The sequence below is a fragment of the Pelodiscus sinensis genome, chromosome 2 (assembly GCF_052426305.1).
Source record: "Pelodiscus sinensis isolate ZL-2025 chromosome 2, ASM5242630v1, whole genome shotgun sequence".
Lineage (NCBI taxonomy): Eukaryota > Metazoa > Chordata > Testudines > Trionychidae > Pelodiscus > Pelodiscus sinensis.
In genome coordinates, this window is record NC_143053.1 from 20428420 (window position 1) to 20448891 (window position 20472).

General features: G+C 39.7%; 1 protein-coding gene across 2 annotated transcripts in view; it reads left to right on the forward strand.

The window, feature by feature from the left end:
- WASHC5 (WASH complex subunit 5) overlaps positions 1-20472 on the forward strand; it is a 44631-nt gene that overhangs the window by 602 nt on the left and 23557 nt on the right. For both annotated transcript variants that reach the window (XM_075920151.2, XM_075920150.2), the window contains exons 2-15: positions 3062-3364; positions 5502-5647; positions 6802-6886; positions 7524-7624; positions 8311-8500; positions 9012-9164; positions 10826-10939; positions 12527-12698; positions 16178-16305; positions 17234-17363; positions 17856-17968; positions 18659-18825; positions 19276-19351; positions 20353-20463. In XM_075920151.2, coding sequence (XP_075776266.1) covers positions 3179-3364; positions 5502-5647; positions 6802-6886; positions 7524-7624; positions 8311-8500; positions 9012-9164; positions 10826-10939; positions 12527-12698; positions 16178-16305; positions 17234-17363; positions 17856-17968; positions 18659-18825; positions 19276-19351; positions 20353-20463 — 1872 coding nt within the window. In that variant the 5' untranslated portion in view covers positions 3062-3178. The remainder of the gene's footprint in view (positions 1-3061; positions 3365-5501; positions 5648-6801; positions 6887-7523; positions 7625-8310; positions 8501-9011; positions 9165-10825; positions 10940-12526; positions 12699-16177; positions 16306-17233; positions 17364-17855; positions 17969-18658; positions 18826-19275; positions 19352-20352; positions 20464-20472) is intronic.

The following is a 20472-nucleotide window of genomic DNA, read 5'->3' on the forward strand; positions in this document are numbered from 1 at the left end:
TGACTTTGGGGGCGGTTAATTCTGGGGTGGTCCTGTGCTGAGGGGGTGCTATGACTTTGGGAGATGCTGTGACTGTGGGGGCGGTTAATTCTGGGGTGATCCTGCGCTGAGGGGGTGCTATGACTTTGGGGGGCGGTTAATTCTGGGGTGGTCCTGTGCTGAGGGGGTGCTATGACTTTGGGGGCGGTTAATTCTGGGGTGGTCCTGTGCTGAGGGGGTGCTATGACTTTGGGAGATGCTGTGACTTTGGGGGCGGTTAATTCTGGGGTGGTCCTGTGCTGAGGGGGTGCTATGACTTTGGGAGATGCTGTGACTGTGGGGGCGGTTAATTCTGGGGTGATACTGCGCTGAGGGGGTGCTATGACTTTGGGGGGTGGTTAATTCTGGGGTGGTCCTGTGCTGAGGGGGTGCTATGACTTTGGGAGATGCTGTGACTGTGGGGGCGGTTAATTCTGGGGTGGTCCTGTGCTGAGGGGGTGCTATGACTTTGGGAGATGCTGTGACTGTGGGGGCGGTTAATTCTGGGGTGATACTGCGCTGAGGGGGTGCTATGACTTTGGGGGGTGGTTAATTCTGGGGTGATCCTGCGCTGAGGGGGTGCTATGACTTTGGGGGCGGTTAATTCTGGGGTGGTCCTGTGCTGAGGGGGTGCTATGACTTTGGGGGGCGGTTAATTCTGGGGTGGTCCTGCGCTGAGGGGGTGCTATGACTTTGGGGGATGCTGTGACTTTGGGGGCAGTTATTTCTGGGGTGGTCCTGCGCTGAGGGGGTGCTGTGACTTTGGGGGACAGTTAATTCTGGGGTGGTCCTGTGCTGAGAGGGTGCTATGACTTTGGGGGATGCTGTGACTTTGGGGGCGGTTATTTCTGGGGTGGTCCTGCGCTGAGGGGGTGCTGTGACTTTGGGGGGGGTAATTCTGGGGTGGTCTTGCGCTGAGGGGGTGCTGGGGATTAGTGTGGGGCTGGCTGTGCTGGTGGGAAAGTGGGGGGTGTTTGTCAAGCACTCTCTGGGCATTTCTCTGGAGGAGAGGATACCGCGCAAGTGCCTGGTGGCTGCGGATTTGGTGCAAAGGAAAATGGTTTGCGCGCCGGGGCGGGCAGCGAGTGGGGCTGAGGTGTATTCCAACGCACATGCTGGAGATCACAGCTGGGTGAATGCAAATGACTTCTTGGGTATCCCCTTGAAACATACTGTGCAAAAGCGATAGAAATGTAGCCGTGTTAGTCTGGTGTAGCTGAAACAAAAGCAAAAGCCTTTGACTGCTAAAAGCAGCCTTTAATAATTACACCAAAATGAGGGCCTCTCTCTGTCCCAGGGAACAAGACCTAACCGCTTCTGCGAATTATTCCTTTTGGACAACTGTCAGGCTGACTTAGAAATATTTTAATGTGATATTCATTTAAAATCAAGAAACCATTTTTTTAAGAACAGGATGAGGAATAATTTAAAGCCCATTCATGCTCTCCTTGATTTAGGCCCTGGTCCTGCAATAAGTACTGTACAGGCCAACTTCTGCACCCATGCAAAATTCATTCCAGGGCTGTGTACTTAAGAGAAAGATTGGACCCTTACTAGGTGTGTTGTAGCAGAGTGGCTTTAAAGGAGAAGCTTTCAACTTGCATTTAGCTCAACATTTCTTAAAATAAGCTTTTGTGAGTCTAATATAAATACAAAAGTTTCCACAGATGGTTTTTAAAAATGAAAACAGATGTCTTTGACATTGTTGCAGTAAATATCTCACAGGGAAAGTGATCATAAATATAATTGCCTTTGATTTCCATTGGCCAAGCTGAGACACATGCAAAAATGAAACAAATTGTTTAACTGAACTGTTTGCAAGCTTAACACATAATTTTGATTTCTTATTCATACTTTACATGTGATTGTATTGACTGAAATTGTATGAAGAAGGAGGTGCTTGCAACACTTGTGATTTTGTTTTAAGAAGCCTTGTTTGCGCTCTGTGTTTGCTCCAGTGACAACTGTAGCTCAGGCTGTTTCTGGATACCTACCTTCTCTTCCTACCTCTGTCACTTACTTGTTTTGTCATCTTGGGCAAGTAATATAACTTTCCTGTGGCTCAGTTAAATTATCTGCCCCACAGGAATAAGTTATCTATAAAATGGCTATATTTATTGTGACAGGTTTGATCATAGAGAATACAGAAACGATACATGCATATATAGATTATACACATTCAGTGGATTACAAGCTTTTCAAATAGAATTATATGCTATATGTTTCACAAATCATATTCAAGTTAGGCATATTCATATTCAAAAGCATATTTCTGTAAAGTATATGGAAGTGCAACTTCACATTTATGTTTACCCCTTTTGTAAAAGAGGACTACATATTAGATAAATATTTCAGCTATATTGGAAAGAGATTGTTACTGGTTTCCATTAGTATTAAAATACATTGTGCAATATAGTACAGTGAAATATACCAATACCACCTGGGAGTAAAGCAGCAACATATTTGTTTTCTTATAATGTTCTCTTTCTTTGGGGAGAGAGGGCCTAGGAGTTCCCTAGCACATAGAGGCACATAGACAAATATAAACACTGCAGCTGGTTAAGGTGTTCTTGGGCTCTTTTTAACTGGGAAAATTAAGATTCCTGACTTGGAGAAAGATCACTATGGCTTGGAAATTTAACCACAATACAAAAGGTGTCTGTGTAGCAATGAATAAATGACCCTGAACTGTAATTAGCTGTCATTGATCTATGCTGTAGCATATTTGCTTGTGTTGTAGATCTAAACTGCTCTGTGCAATCCTTGTGTCAATGTTTACATTTTGCTGCAAGGCCTGACACCTGCTCTGATTATTTTGCCCTTTAGTAGCTATCCAGTAAATTTTTAATCTAATCTCTGAGATGATTAGGTAACTGCTGTTTAGATGCAGAAGATGCACTACCGTGTTTATTTTTTCATCTGTCATCTAATCACAATTTCTGGAGAATATAGAGTTCTGTTACTATAGATTTTCCAGAGTTGCTTTAATTTCTTGTAGATTGAGTCATTTAAAATATGCTGAATATGCAATTTGTTTTTACAGGAATTTCAAATGGAGCTCATATATTTCCAGTTACACTTCTTTCTCCAAATGACATGAAGATTGAAACTCAGAAAGAGACTGCAATAATATCACTACTCAGTCACAATCATCTTCAAGATGGTTGATTTTCTAGCTGAAAACAATCACTGTGGCCAGGCAATTCTTCGGATTGTCTCTTGTGGAAATGCCATCATTGCAGAACTTTTGAGACTGTCTGAGTTTATTCCTGGTGTTTTTAGGCTCAGAGACAAAGCTGATCAACAGAAGTATGGGGATATCATATTTGATTTCAGTTACTTTAAGGTAAATATTACTTTGCTCTTGTTAAATCTCTCTCTGAGCCATCATTTTCTTACAGTAGCACTATTTCTTTAGGGTGTTTTAGCCTTTTGGCATGCTTGTGTTAAACCTGTTGGTCTTGAGTAATTAATTTGCATAAGAATGGCCATACTGGGTTGAAACAAAGGTCCATCTAACCCAGTATCTTCCAGCAGTGGCCAACACCAGGTGCCCTAGAGGAAATAAACAGAACAGATAATCATCAACTGACCCATCCCATTGCTATCAAACATGAAAATTTAGTAAAATGTATTTTATACTGAATTTAGTATTGGCAATACATTCAGCCAACATGAGGTTACAGTTTGGATATGCCTGCATATTAGTTCTTTATTACCCGAGTAAACTAAATCCAGTAATTTCATATAATATTTTTCCACTGCCTTGTTCGTTCCTGAGAGTCAGAAACAGAGTATATCAGATCTTGTGTTTAGACAACATAAATTTGATTTTGAATTTCATTGGATCCATCAGATCATTTTGAAAGAAGGATGTGAGGGGGGAAAAGAGGGGTATAAAATGCATACTTACAGAGGAAACCCTTCCCCCAAAAAACTCAAAAGTTGTTGCGTTCTCCCATTGCAAAAACTAAAATTTAAAAAGTAGGCCTTTTTAATTATGTGAAGAAAAGTTTAGTACAGGTTGAACCTCTCTAGTCCAGCACCCTCAGGACCTGACTTTGCCGAGCCACGGCAGGTCAATATTGTCTAGCAGCATTACCAATATTTCCACTGTTTACTGGGCTCTTAGAAGACATTTAAGGGTAAATTAGAACTTAATAACAGCACAGAAAACTGAGCGCCAAAACTGGCATCATATTTATGTCTGAAATCTGTGTTACACAAATAACATCTAAAATCATAATTGAAAGATTTGAAATAAAACATATTATTTCAGTTTGTTTACTTTGTTCAATTCAAAGTACTTTATATGGATTGTCAGTCAATCCTTACGTCCTGCTTGTGTGGATGTTTCATACAACACCAAGATCTAAAGAAATATTTTAAAAAAATCACAAATTGCTATGGGGACCTAGGCAGCTGTCATAGTCCAAGTTAACTTACTTTATGAAATTCAAGTTGACAGTTCCCTTTGCAGCTGTATCCTTTCCATCTGTAAAACATTTACCTACTATTCTACAGGTTTATTTTGAGGAATAACATTAGCATTAGCAAACATGAGGCCTGGGTTTGCTAATGCACCCATAGTTCTGCTGCCTTCAAAGAGACGATATGCTTTAGAAAAGGCTAATTGTGGGTATGTCTACACTTGCACCCACGCTTGAACTAGGGATGCAAATTCAGGCATTCAAAATAGTCAATGAAGTGGGAATTTAAATATCCCACACTTCATCAGCATGATCTCGCCGGCGCGTTACTCGATCAACAGCTGTTTTGAAACTGAAAGTGTGCGCCGGGACGCGTTAATTCGAACCAAACCCCTTGGTTACCCCTCAAAAAATGAGGAGTAACGTTAGTTCAACCAAGGGGTTTGGTTCGAACTAATGCGTCCTGGCACGCACTTTCACTTTCGAAACAGCTGTTGATCGTAACGTGCCGGCGAGATCATGCTAATGAAGCGCGGGATATTTAAATCCCTGCTTTATTGACTATTTTGAATGCCTATATTTGCATCCCTAGTTCGAACTAGGGTGCAAGTGTAGACATACCCTATGTAAGCTGCTGTTTGCAGAATCCTGCACTTATGGTCATAGAATCCAGCCTTAATATGAGAGGTTCAAACATATTAAGAGTGGAATTGTGGCTTCACTAAAGCTTCCTGAATTCTGTAGGGCCAAGATTTCACACAAAGTGTTAATTACTGTGTTTGCAGTTACCAGTTAGGAATTCCCAACAAAATGTAAAATCCATCAACTTTTCATTGTAAAATTGATTTGTAAGTACAGACATCCAAAGTACTTTTTATGGGAAGACCTAATTGCAAAACCAGAGTTAACTGAACACATCTTGACAGTGCTATTTTTGGTAACTAAGGTGGATGCAATTGCTTAATACATAATTAATTCATGTACTGTTTCCTATTGCAAACAGTCATAATTCTGATCAATATTCTTTAATCATTTTTAATTTCTTCTTTTTAGGGGACTGAGATCTGTGAAGGCAAACTGGAAGCCAAACCTGAATTACTGGATTTAGATGAAGAATTTCGTGAAAACAATATAGAAATTTTGACAAGATTTTATCTAGCATTTCAAAGTGTCCATAAATATATTGTAGACTTAAACAGGTATGTGTATAAGATTTGTTAACGTAGTGACTCCAGTAACTGTGATTTTTATTATTTGTTTTTTTTTCCAAAATATTTCTGTTATGTAACATCATGACCTGTTGTAATGAGCACTGTATTATGCCCCTTCACTGTCTCCACATGTTGATAGATCTTAAGCAAATTACTTCACTTGCATAATATTGCAGTCTTTCCTTCTAGTCTGACTAGGTCCTAGTTTTGCTTTACTCTTTAGGCTACCTCCATCCATACAGTAGTGAGGGGATAGTTTATAATGGAGCTGTTCTTACTAGGGATGTAAAATCCTAGTTAATCAGTTAACCAGTTAAACGTTAAGTTGATCTACCATTTAACCGATTAAGTAGGATCTGGACTGGGGACCACTTCAGCCCAGCTGGAGCAGCCCCCAGCCCCACACTGAGGTTGACTCCCAGCTCCCAGCCCTCTTGCTGGGGCGTGAGTCTGGCTCTGCCAGCTCTCAGCCCCCACCAGCTCCTGATTCCCAGGCACCACTGGAGCAGTCCCTGTCTGTGGTGGGCTTGGGCTTGGGCTTCCTGTGGGCACAGTAGAGCAGCCCTTGCCTATGGGGTGTCCAAGCTCCCAGAGAACAGGAGCTGCTCCTGACAAAAACAGCCCCTATCTGCAATAGGCCCTCTGTGGGGCTAGAGCAGCCCCCTGCTTGCAGCAGGCAGAGGGAGCTGCTACAGCTCCCACCAATTACCAGTTAACCTGAACTGGTAAGCTTTACCCATTTAGGGTGATGCTAACTGATTAACCAGTTAACCTTTCACATCCCTAGTTCTCACTTGAATACTGGTTTCAAATCTGCAAGATAGTTAGCACTCTTTACTCCATTGATATTAACTGAAGCAGAGCACGATCAGGAGGTACTCTGCATTTAGGTGGCTCAGGCCTTCAGTACCTTTCTCAGATTATTAGGACCTTTCTGTTTGTTTTTCTGTGCTTGTTGAATATGTAGTAAATTAATTTTTTCTACCTTGGCGGCTGTTGTCATAACCTTATGAGCAAGGCTTCTACACTCTTTTGTTGACCTTCAAGGGAAACTGCCCCACTTGCTTGTAGCGGCTCATCAGTTGCGAAGCAGAGAACAGACTCCTGGTTCTGAATGATCTATTCTTGGTTACTGTTTGTAGATATTTGGATGATCTCAATGAAGGAATTTATATTCAACAAACATTAGAAACTGTGCTGCTTAATGAAGATGGCAAGCAACTTCTAGTAAGTATTTACCAGTTTGTAATCAGTAAAATAAACTATATCAGCTATGTTAGTATCAAATACAATTTGGCATCCACCCTTTCTCTTTTGTCTATATTTTAACTTCACAAAATGCATTGAAGATCTGTGGCTCACTTTTGTTAAGATTCTATTGTGGAAAATGGTAAGAGGATAAGGAAACATTTTCAATTTCACTTCATTGTGGTTCACATCTCATCCAGGTCATTAGTGATCCAAAACTCACTGCTGCCTGATGATCATTTAATGGCCACTGTGAAATAAACTGATCATCTCAGACCATTTTAGCAGATAGTTGCCCTCCTCCCATACACAAATCACTCCACTAATAAGACAAGTGATTATTTCTGCAAATCAAATAAATTGGCAGGGAGACTGATACTGTCTCAGGCTTAGCCTTCTTCTGAAGCAGCCGCTTGTAATGAATATTGGGAAGTCCATGTGTGGAAGTGATGCTTGAACTATGTCTGGTTGATGAATGAGACAAAAAGCTGAAGCACTTGAATTTGGCACTTTTCGACACATGTAAAAACAATTCACCTTGAAATGTTAATTAAATGGTAAAAGTGTATTTGTGCTAGATAGCATTAATTTGTTAATTCATATTATTTCTCAATAGTGTGAAGCTCTCTATTTGTATGGAGTCATGTTGCTGGTCATTGACCAGAAGATTGAAGGGGAAGTCAGAGAGAGAATCTTGGTTTCCTACTATAGATACAGGTATTTTTGTACTTGGAAGTATTTGAGTGTGGTTTGTATAATAAAACTGAACCATGCAACATGTTTAGCTAAGGTTTTTCGTTCTGTAAGCATCAGTTTAACAGGGGATGTGGAGACATTGGCTCCTGTTCTGCAATCAGATCCACATGGGTGGATGCTGTTGCAAAGCTCCACGGACATCAAGTTTCTGCCTGTGCAAATCTAGCTGTATGCTGTGAAGATCCAGATGCATGAGAAGTGCTGTAGACTTGGCAGAAGAAAATTTTTGTGGAATGTGCTGAGTTCCAGATAGTACATTTATCCTCAAATGTACTTCTTATAGTTACAGCACACTTCTGAATAATCAATTTAATAGAGTGGTTAGCTTAACTCAGAATCTTTGTTAAATCACACAAAATCCTCCAAGAATATCAATCTAACCCCTTTTACGAGCAATACATTCACTAAAAGGAATAAATATGCTTGTTTAGTCTTTAAATGACTCTTTACAACTCAGTTGATATCTCTTCTAACTTTCAGACCTAAAAAAATAGAGTGGAGAAGTAAAAGTAATTCAGGAGTAAAAGAAAATGTGAGATTCCAGTTTAGGCATTGATAGCTGGTTTTTCTTGGTAAAGGGAAAATAATGGGTTTTTTTACATGTCAGTTCATTTATATACATTTTCTTTTTCCTTTTTATACCCTAGTGCTGCTCGATCTGCTGATTCCAATATGGATGATATATGTAAGCTGCTTCGCAGCACTGGGTACTCAAGCCAACCAGGAGCTAAAAGGCCTCTAAACTATCCTGAGAGTTACTTCAGTAGGGTACCTATCAGTGAAACATTCATCAGCATGGTAATTGGCCGCTTGAGATCTGATGACATTTATAACCAGGTGGGTTAACCAGTGTGTTATGGTGCTCTTCATGGTTTCAGTTTAATAAAAAGGCATTTTCTTGACTCTATTGATGTATGCAGAATTTGTTCAAATTATAAATGCAGAAGTGAAGGAGTGCACTTCTTCATTCCCTAGTTATCTTGTGCTTGGATTATTGCAGTCTTCAACTCTTTGATACTAACCTGTCCTGCACTCAGGCCATCCAAAATGCCTCCCTCCTGGCCCAGTCCTTCTAGTCCATCTTTAGCACTTTGCTTCAGGCATGATGCTATTCCTTGCCTTTGAATCATTTACAACAAGATAATATTTTTATAAAATGTGGCTAGCACCTGTAAATTAGCCTGCATATCCTAGTGATATACTGCGCCCTTTATGTCCTGCATAACAGACAAGTGGATATGAGACTTACATGCCCAAAGTACCCCGCTGAGAGCCTTATGTACAGTACTCTGAAATGTACCATGCTAATATTTGCATATGCTTTGGTTTTGTTTTTTCCACATTATAGGTTTCTGCATATCCATTACCAGAGCATCGCAGCACTGCTCTGGCTACTCAAGCTGCCATGCTGTATGTGATACTCTATTTTGATCCTTCTATTCTTCATACCCAACAAGCAAAAATGAGAGAGATAGTGGATAAATATTTTCCAGATAACTGGGTAAATACTGTTGTTGTTCTCACACTGCCTGCCAGATTTAAAGCGGCTCTGCCACTTTATTTGAAGTACCTTTTTGAAGTGTTCCTTGCAGACAATACTGCCTTAGAGAACAGAATAGGAATTCCTCTAGGGAGATTAGAGTATACTTCATTTGGAGCATGTTGATTTGAGTAAAGAATCTGATCCAGATACAGTAGAATATCTGGTGTGCTATTAGTTGCATTAAACGCATAATTTACTATAGAAGTCTCCACCTGTTACCTTTTATGGATCTCTCTATCCTTGTGGTTGTACTTACAATTAAGAAGAGAGCCTTACTGAGTTAAAAAAAAAAAAAAAAAGGTGGAAACAGGTGATTTTACAAATGTCCAGGCACTTCCAATTGTTTTGCACGTGAGGGTAGAAAAAGAAAGGGGGAAGTGAAGAGACTAATAATAGCAGACATGTTAGGAAAGAATAGGAACTGCATTTTGTAGACACAAGTACACAACTTCCATTGTCTTTGTGGAAACAGCACGCTAATATCTGAAGGAAGAATTTAGCAGTATAGGTTTTCATGGATACTAACATCTTTGACTCTACAATGATACAGATACTATATGGCTTGCTGTGTGATGGAATGATCAGCTATGTTTCAGTTATGCTAGAGCCTTCCACTTCTAGGCTGGATTCAAATCAGCACTCAGTTGGTAGTGACTGAAAAGCTTAATCTTTAAGGGACATTCAGTAACTTATGAAATTTGTCATCCTGGTTTCAGTGGTTTTAGGCAGGTCCTTGCTTCACACAAAATGCGGTCACAAATGGCCTTAACCAAATGCTTCTTTGTGTCCCAGGGCCGATGGGGGAAAATACATAGAATTATCCACTCACTCCCACAGTTGATCCTACCAGGTTAGGATGGAGGTATCCTGGAGGAAAGGTGTAATGAAGTTTCACTGCCCCTGTGCTTGATATCTCTGTTATGTCAGGAACATTGATGTCTGTCTACAATTAAGTACCTTACACAAGCATAAAAATAAAATCCTCCTGGCGAACTTAATCACACTTCAACTTCTCAGATTTTCAGAGTTGTGTTAGGCACTCAACTCTCTTTGGCTCCTTTTTAAAGTTCCATCCTCAGTCTGAAAACATTGTGCATGCTGCTTTTACATAAAACAAGTCACATGAAAATTAGAGAACGAGGACAAGAGAGGTTTTCTCCGTTGTCTGTTTTATGCATTTAACAGCCCTTTGTGTATTGTCTGCCCCCCGACACGTCTGTGGGGCATTCACATAGCAACAGTGGGTGGAGAGAGGGATGAAAAACAAGTAAAGGTGATTGCAAAGCCATAGAAAAATGTAGAGACAATCCTTTATATTAAATGAAACTGCTATAAAGTCACTTTAAGAAATGACTAGGTTTCAAATTAACATTGTCCTTTCAAACAAATGGAAGAGTCTAAGAATCCTGGATTTGCTATGAAAGTGGAGGAAAGAAGGATGTAGCCTAGAAATGTGTTTTGTGTGTAGCCTATTTGTATAGGAGTTTGGGTACAGATTATTTCTAACTTTCTAACCCATGAACTACCTTGTCCTGTTCATGCTTCTAGGTGGGGAAAATTTCTCTTGGCTAATAAGAATATGAACATAACTTAGATTTTGATTCTGCTTCCATCTTTAGGTTATTAGTATTTATATGGGAATCACTGTAAATCTAACTGATGCCTGGGAACCTTACAAGGCTGCAAAAACTGCCCTCAACTACACATTAGATCTTTCAAACATCAAAGAACAGGTCAGTAAATATAAGTTTTGTATTCATGGTAAGATTCAAGCTGTGTGGGTATTTCACATGTCTTCACCCGCACAAAGCTTCTCTTTCTCTAATCCATAACTCAGTTGAGTCAACATTGAGAATGGCTTCAAGTCTCGACCCTTCTTAGTAGTGTTTGCACTTTCTTTTCAATATTTATGTCTCCAACTCAGAGCACTTGCTCTATGAAGAATTCAGAGCTGCTAACAGCCAACGTCAAATTACACAGTACTTAGGATGCTTTTTCTGAGGGATTTACTCCCTTGTGAGCTGAACAACTATGCTGAGCAGAGTATGTCCCTCCCTCTGCTAGAAAGCAGTTATCTTCATGAAAAGCTTATATCCTGTATTCTGCAGAATGGTTAAAAATACACCACAGCACAAAAAAGTTGGCTGCGTATTTGTGTTAAATTACTTTCATGTGCCTGGTACACTAACTGCAATGGGACTGTCCATACACTTAAAGTTAATCACATGTGTAAGTTTTTGCCAGATTGTGCAAGAAATAATCATTGTAAAATAATGTTTACAGACATATTTTTCTGTAATCTGTTAATACAACACCAACAACTGATTTATAGCAAATATTTCAGTTCTGGAGTATATGTTATTACTGCTTTGTCCTTGCTTGTGGATGGACAGTAAACTGTTTTCATTGTCAGCTAGGTGGTTCCACCATATTTTAGGTAAAAATTTTAAAGTGTTTAAGTAACTTAGGAGCTGAAAATCCAGCTTTCTAAACCACTTTTTTTTGGGGGGGGTTTTTTGGTTTTGTTTTTTTTTTGTTTTTTTGTGTGTGGAGAGATTGCATTCTCTCACCAGTGTTATAAAGTCTGCCATGAACTCTAAGGGTACATCTGCATTTGCTCCCTAGTTCAAACTAGGGATGCAAATGTAGGCGACCAAAATTGCTAATGAAGCGTGGATTTAAATATCCCACGCTTCATTAGCATGATCGCACCTGCGCGTTACTCTGATAAACAGCTGTTTCGAAAGTGAAAGTGTGCGCCAGGATGCGTTCGAATGAAGGGGTTTGGTTCGAACTAACGTTACTCCTCATTTTTTTGGAGTAAAAAAAAAAAGTGGTTTAGAAAGCTGGGTCTTCAGCTCCTAAGTTAATTAAGCACTTCAAAATTTTTACCTCAAATATGGTGGAACCACCTACCTGACAATGAAAACAGTTTACTGTCCATCCACGAGCAAGGACAAAGCAGTAATAACATTTTTTGAGGAGTAAAGTTAGTTTGAACCAAGGGGTTTGGTTTGAACTAATGCGTCCTGGCGCACACTTTCACTTTCGAAACAGCTGTTGATCAGAGTAATGCGCCGGTGAGATCATGCTAATGAAGCGTGGGATATTTAAATCCCCGCTTCATTAGCAATTTCGGTCACCTACATTTGCATCTCTAGTTCAAACTAGGGAACAAGTGTAGACGTACCCTTTGTGAATAGTGAATTTACAGCACCCATTATGTCACACGTGCCCACTTTGTGCTCGTGTGAATCTGCACATAACAGATAAATGATGGTTCCTTGTTCAATATTAATGAAAGTATTGTATGTTGAAAGGCAAGCCGGTATGCTGCTGTCACAGAGCGTGTGCACACTCAAGTGCAGCAGTTTCTCAAAGAGGGCTGCCTGAGGGAGGAGTTGGTGCTGGATAATATTCCCAAGATGCTCAACTGCTTAAGAGACTGCAATGTTGCAATCCGTTGGCTTATGCTTCATACTGCTGACTCAGGTAAGGTGATGCAGTGGGCTTTTAGTACAGAAATGACTGGAGGTTTGGGCAGAGGTTAATTAATTTTTTTTTAATCATGGAAGCCAGCGGAGTTTCAGCCATTGCTTTCAATTATTTGAAGAAGTGATATTTTACTAATCCGTTTCTTGAAATTTCACCTCAGAATAACATATTTGTCACCTTTTTATTCTTACAATTCGACACAGATTTTTATATGAAATCACGATTCTGTGGAATTATTCCATGCAGATTGATCTATGTGACCAGGGAGCCTGGCTTATTTCTTCTGCTTTATTATTTAACAAAGTACCACAAAAAATAATGTTGCATCTAACTTTTTAGTATCATGGTACCTCACATCCTTAGAAACAAAAAGTGTTTATTTCTCATGACTGCTGAATAGCCTTTGTAAACTCCTACAACTTGGTGATGTCAGTTCAGTTCCTATTGGACTTTGATTGTAAGATCATTGGGTTAGTGTCTAGAAGCAGAAGGCTTACTTCTCTAGGTTTTTAAAAAGAAAAACAACTAATAATGAGGTATCTGCATCATAAAAACCATCACTGCCAACAAATGTGCTTTTTGCAATCTCAGCAGAGAAAATGAAAACGGAATGTACCTTGAGACACAGCTATATTCTCAATTACAGATAGCTCCTGCAAGTCAGGGGTCAGGTACATTGGTAGAACAGCAGTGGTGGAAGCTTCCACTGCCACTGCTTATATCATTCGTATTCAGTGGCAAGTTGGAGGGTATCAGTTCTTTCCAGTAACAAAAATTGTGTCCAGTCAGATATTACCTCACCTACTCTTTCTGTATCAGTCTTTTCAGAAGCTAATTCAGGTTGCACTTTTCTAGTACGGCACTCTCTGGTCTGGCAGTGTTTGTGGTCCAGCATGATTTTAGTTATCTGGATGCCCACTTAGTGTGGGTGGGACCAAGTTTCCCCGATCCTGAAAAGTTTGTTTATAGCTGCCAGTCCTGACTCTGTGTTGCATGCTGTTGTTTAGCTCTAATTTACCCCTAACTATGTCTTCGTCATAGCTGATGTGAGGCCAGTTTTTAAAAAGGGCTCTAGAGGTAATCCTGGCAATTACAGGCCTGTAAGTCTAACTTCAGTACCAGGCAAATTAGTGAATACTATAGTAAAGAACAACATTGTCAAACACATAGATGAACATAATTTGTTGGGAAAAAATCAACATGGTTTTTGTAAAGGGAAATCATACCTCACCAGTCTACTAGAATTCTCTGAGGGGGTCAACAAGCATGTGGACAAAGGGAATCCAGAAGATATAGTGTACTTAGATTTCCAGAAAATCTTTGACATGGTCCCTTACCAAATGCTCTTAAGCCAAGTAAGCTATCATGGGATGAGAGGCAAGGTTCTCTCATGGATTTATAACTGCTTAAAAGATAGGAAACAAAATATAGGAATAAATTGTGAATTTTCAGAATGGAGATAAGTAACTAATGGTGTCCCCTTGGGGTCTGTATTGGGTCCAGTCATATTCAACATATTAATAAATGATCTGAGAGAGGGCTGAACAGTAAGGTGGGAAAATGTGCAGATGATACCAAACTTCTCAAAATAGTTAAGTACAAAGCAGACTGTGAAGAGCTTCAAAAGGATCTCACAAAAGTAGGAGACTGGGCAACAAAATTGCAAATGAATTTTAATGCTGATTAATGCATAGTAATGTATATTTAAAAATATAATCCCAACTATACGTATAAAATGATGGGGACTAATTTGGCTGTTACCACTCGAGAGAGATCTTGGAGTCATTGTGGATAGTTCTCCAAAAACATCCACTCAATGTGCAGCAGCAGTCAAGAAAGCAAATAGAATTTTAAAAGGGATAGAGAATAAGACAGAGAATAATATCTTATTGCCTCTATATAAATCCATGGTATGTCCACATTTTGAATACTGCATGCAGAAGTAATTGCCTCATCTCAAAAAAAGATATCTTGGCATTGGATAGGGTTCAGAGGTGGGGTAGTGAAGGTGATTGGGGGTGTGGAGCGGCTGCCATATGGGGAGAGACTGGTGGGACTGTGACTTTTCAGCTTGGAAAAGAGGGAGATATGATAGAGGTTTATGGAGTCATGACTGGTGTGAAGAAATTAAATAAGGAAACGTTATTTACTTGTTCCCATAATACCAGACGTAAGGGGTCACCAAATAAAATTAATAGGTAGCAGGTTTAAAACAAACACAAGGAAGTATTTCTTCAGGCAATGCAGTCAGCCTTGCCAGAGGATGTTGTGAAGACCAGGACTTTTATCAGGGTTCAAAAAGAACTAGAAACATTCATGGAGGATAGGTCCATCAAAGGCTATTCACTAGGATGGGTAGGAATGGTGTCCCTAACCTCTGTTTGTCAGAAACGGGGAATGGGCGATGGGATAGATCACATGATGATGACCTATTCTGTTCATTCTTTCTTGGGCACCTGGCATTGGTCATTGTCAAGAAGACAGAATACTGGGCTTGATAGACCTTTGGTCTGATCCATTATGGCCATTCTTATGGTCTAAATTATGCATTTACTTGTTTTATTAATTTTTCATATTATTTTGTGGTTTACGCTTATTACTTTGTACAGGTTGAACCTCCCAAATCCAGGATTCTCTGGTCCGGCAACATCCATGGTCCGGAAGGGCCACGGCTGTTGCTGGACCAAAGAGCCCTAGAGTCAGGGAGCAGGAGCCAGCCAGGAGAATGCAGGGCTGGGAAGCCCTTGTTGGACCAGCAGTGGCTGGGTCAGGTGGTGGCAGGGGAATCCCAGCCTGGCTGTGGAATTGCCGACATCAGCAGGGCCAGGTGGGGGTGAGGAGTCCCACCCTGGCCGGACAGCCCCCAACATCTGCAGGACCAGGTGGCAAAAGTGAAGTCCCCATCTCAGCCAGAGAATCCCTGGTGTCAGCCGGGCCAGGTGGCAGCGAAGCCATGACTAGAGAACCCGGGGAATCCCCGCTGGCATCCAAGTGGGGTTGGCGGTGGCCAAGAGAGCTAGGCAGGGGAACCCCTGACAGCAGTGCCAGCAGCAGGGTGAGATCCCCAGCCTTGGGAGCCCAGGGGTGGGGCAGCCAGAGGGGAGCATTGTCCTTCCCTGGTCCAGCAAACTCCCTGGTTCAGGACCACTCAGTTCCCGAAGGCGCTGGACCAGAGTGGTCCAGCCTGTACCAATTCAGTAACATTTGTAACAACATTAACACTTTATTATGAAGAGAGCTGGTACACCTTTGCTAGGCATAGGCTTATGTAGGGTGTCTTGGTACAGTCATATGTATTTATTAAGCAATGTGGCAAGCATTGTTCCATTCATTTGCCTTGCTATCATACTGACCTCCAGCAAATTCTCTGGTTTAGCGCTGGAGTAAAGAGGTTCCACCTGTATTTCAAAATAGGCTCATTCTAACAGCATGATAAATTGTGTATCACTTAAGAATGTTTGTTCTTCCATTTGCAGCTGGTGACCCAAGTAACAAGCGTCTCCGTCAAATAAAGGACCAAATTCTAATCGATTCCAAATACAATGCCAAGATCCTTTTCCAGCTTCTCCTGGATACAGCACAGTTTGAGTTCATCTTGAAAGAGGTAATGTGATTGAGCTGTTTTTTTAAACAAATTATATTCCCTCAAATGTGACACGCTGCGGAGAAATGGGCATTGAATGCTGATAGAACAATCACAACTGTATGAATCCACTGATATCTGCAAATGAGTCTCCTGCTTGTTGACCTGGGTTTTCAATTTGAGAGAGACAGATTCTGACACTCGGAATTGCCTTGTGCTTGTCTTTCTCAGTGTTTGAAAATTTTAATTCTCAGACAATACACATTTACTAAGCATATTCATTGATCAGACTGGTAACTGGCAAACTAGAAGCTGACTAGGAGAAGGTGCATAATTCTTACCTTAGTATCTTAGGCTTTATTTTAACCAAAGTATAGTTGGGCCTCATTATGTAAAGAGCACTCTAATGGGAAGTCACTTTTTCCTAACGTGGGTATAAAACCCTACCATTTTGATTTGGTTGCATTTTACACTCCTGCACTGATTAAAGAAAGTATGTAAGTACATGCTTCACTTTAAGCACATGGCTTTCCGGAATCACATTTTCTCTGAATACAGGCATGAATGATTGTACAAGGTGCAAACAAATGGACCACCAGGCTCTCTCAGAATCTCTGCAAGTTAAAAAGTTAGTAGATTTTTCTGTTGGTGACCAAAAATCAGCAGTACATCTGCCATAAGTACACTTTAACATAAAATGTATCAAGCGTTCTCCCACTAGACATGGGCTTGCTTTTTTCCCACAAGTGCAGTTAAATTTGTATTTAGTATACTAGCAAGATCTTACTTGGATTCAGAGAATACACCAGTGCCTTTAACATATGTTGTTGTATTCACAGTAAATCAGTTCCAGCAGGCAACTGAGTGTTTTAGTCATTGTTTAAAATTGATTGATATTGCAGTTTGCGTTAGTGCCAAATTAATAAACTGAAGGTTTCTTTTTCAATAGATGTTCAAACAGATGCTGTCAGAAAAGCAGGCTAAATGGGAGAACTATAAAAAGGAAGGGTCTGAAAGGATGACTGAACTTGCTGATGTCTTCTCAGGAGTGAAACCTCTTACCAGAGTGGAGAAAAATGGTAATTTAAATGAAATGAATACATGGAATAAGTAGGGTTATTTTTCGGGTGGCATTGGGATAACGTGAAAATTAATATTTATGGGATATTAATCACAGAAAAAACTTTCCTCTTCGTTGTTGTGAATCCAACACCATTTGACTAGAACCAAAAATTGAAACTGTCCTGGCTACTTTCATTGTAAAAGCAAAGCATAAAGCAAAAACTAAGCAAGCGGCATCACTGCCGGTAAATGTGTTTAGGATTTTTAATTATTTCAGGTTTTACAATCTACATGTGTACAGGTACTGCAGCTTAGAAATTATTTTAAACTCTTATGTGAGACTTATGTTGGCAATACCCCATTTCAAATTGTATGTGGGGGAGATTGAGATTTTAAAAGTACAATGAAGAATCTTAGTTTATTTACTGTATTTTTTTAGGGGAAAGTAATGTTTTAATGTTAAAAGCTAGTCAACTAATTTTAAAATGTCCTCTTTCCTAATTAAATAGAAAACCTGCAGGCTTGGTTCAGAGAGATCTCCAAGCAAATAATGTCTCTAAACTATGACGACTCTACTGCAGCAGGCAGAAAAACTGTACAGCTGATACAGGCATTGGAAGAGGTAAAGACAGGGACTTGAGAGCAATGTTGTGTAGCATCTTTGGAAAAAATACATTTGATAAGCTTATGTTGACCTTTCAAACAGATAGAGAAGAATGTTGTGATCCAACTTAAACCCCTTATACAAATGCTGGCTTTGATTCTGCAATCCACTCCATATGACCCTTAGACTTCATCCATAAAGATCTGATTGCAAGATAAGGGCTATTACAGGAATCCGTTTATCCTCCCATTAAGTAGCTTTTAAGACAAAGTATGACTATTGTTGAACAGCACTTGATAGTGCTATTGTTCAGCTTAGAAAAGGATGTGAAAAGAAAAGCCAAGGCTATTTGAAACTGCCTGGGGAAGTTTAGGAGGCAAAAAATAAATATGCATATTAGAATTTGGCCAAGACACCAGGGCATATATTTTTTACCCATTTTTCCAGGAAATACAAAACACTTCAACGTGATGTCTCCAAGTGTACCCAATGTGTGTTGGTGTCCTGAAATAATTGTATAGTTTGTTAAATTTGTTAAGTGAAATTGTTTCCTTGGTAACATTCCAAAGTAAGAGTGTGTGTTGTTGAAATGTTGTTTGTTTTAGGAAGAAAAATATTGTAAACGTAGCAAATCTTTTTTGTTAAATAAATCATCTGAGGAGGAAAGAGCAGAAGAAGAAAACTAATGGAGACTTTGTTTTACCACAGGTTCAAGAATTTCACCAGCTGGAATCTAATCTGCAAGTTTGTCAGTTTCTTGCTGACACGCGCAAATTTCTCCATCAGATGATCCGAACAATCAACATTAAAGAAGAGGTCTTGATCACCATGCAGATAGTTGGTGATCTTTCTTATGCTTGGCAATTAATAGACAGGTATGCTAACATGGTTTGTTTGTTTTTTAATTCGGACTTGTGTTCCTTTTATTTCATTTTATCCCATTTATCATTCTAGAAGTACAGCTTCTTCCACTCAAGAGGAATTGTATGCATGTCAGTACCTAACTTCCCACAAGACTTGTAAATGCTGTTAACTTTTGCAACTTAAATTAAGTAGCAATGGCTAGGGCTCATCTCTTCCTGCTCGTTCCTTCCTGTTTTGACCAAAAAACAAATGGATAAACCATGGTCCCAAGTATAAATAGCATGTTGCTGCACTGGATGTTACTGAATGTCTGACATATCCCTAACTTACATTTACTGAACTGTGGTCCCCAAAGGCATCTCTGTTGGGCAAGTTCATTTGTCGTGTAACTCCACTGATTTTGTGGTATGCGAGATAAATAGTTTGAGATTATGGACCTGATATTTTGATTTTTTTTTCAGCTTCACATCTATCATGCAGGAAAGCATAAGAGCAAACCCATCAATGGTAACTAAACTCAGAGCTACTTTCCTAAAGGTGAATGAAATGAATAACTCCTACTTTATCATTGAAATATGCCAACAATGTGATCCCATGTTTAACTCACCTGTTAGTTAGACGTTAGAATTTGTTATCTGCATATGTGACCATTCCAAGTGTTTAGATGTGAAAAGTAATGGTAATCAGAACTATTAATAGATTAATAAAATGATTTAAATGTTGTTTTGCGGTTTTTAATACGGATTTCACATAATAATTTTATACATGGAACATAGCCAGTTATATTAATAATTAATCATTCATATTAATAGTACCCAGTACTGTCTTCACTAGATTTCAAAATTAGGTCAGTCTCATTATTCCCATTTTGCAAGTGCAAAGCTAAACCCCAGAGAAATAAAATAACTTGCTCTAGGACGTGCAACAGGCCAACAGTAGAGCCAGGAATAGAATTCTGGTCTTCTGTCACCAAGGCCCTGTAGGACATACTGCCTCCCTAATTGCTGGTCCAGTTATCTGTAGCATTTTTGGCTAAGATTAGGTTTAGCTAGAGACATTGGTGTTATTAATTAACACTGTGTTTGTGCAGGAACTGAAGGAGACTGATTGTATGATGGCAATGATGTTGCTGATGCCCTGAGCCTGCCAAGAGGCAGATCTGAAATCGGTTTAGAAGCATACATTTTCAACGTAAAAATAAGAATGGCATATGTTTTTGATTGAAGGAAATAAGTACATGGGCAGGAGGAGGAGGCGGCCATAAGAAAAGAATAGGCTTTCTTTTGCTGCTTGGTAGATCTGCAAAGCACCAAAACAAGAATAAAATGAATATAGGGTCATGAGCTTTGGAGTATTTTTTTCTTAGAATAGTTCAGCAGGAAAAATAATGGATGTGTATCGTTGTTCTTTAGCAGCACAATGACAACTTGAATTCTGGGTTTTAAAAGCTCATGAGGAATTAAGAGGTTTTTAAATTGTGTTTTTGGCAATGGAATCTCAAAATGAGGCAGTTAAAGTATTATCAATTTTATTTCTAGCTTGCATCTGCTCTTGACTTGCCACTGCTTCGTATTAATCAAGCAAACAGCCCTGACCTTCTCAGTGTATCGCAGTATTACTCGGGAGAGTTGGTGTCCTATGTAAGAAAGGTAGGCATT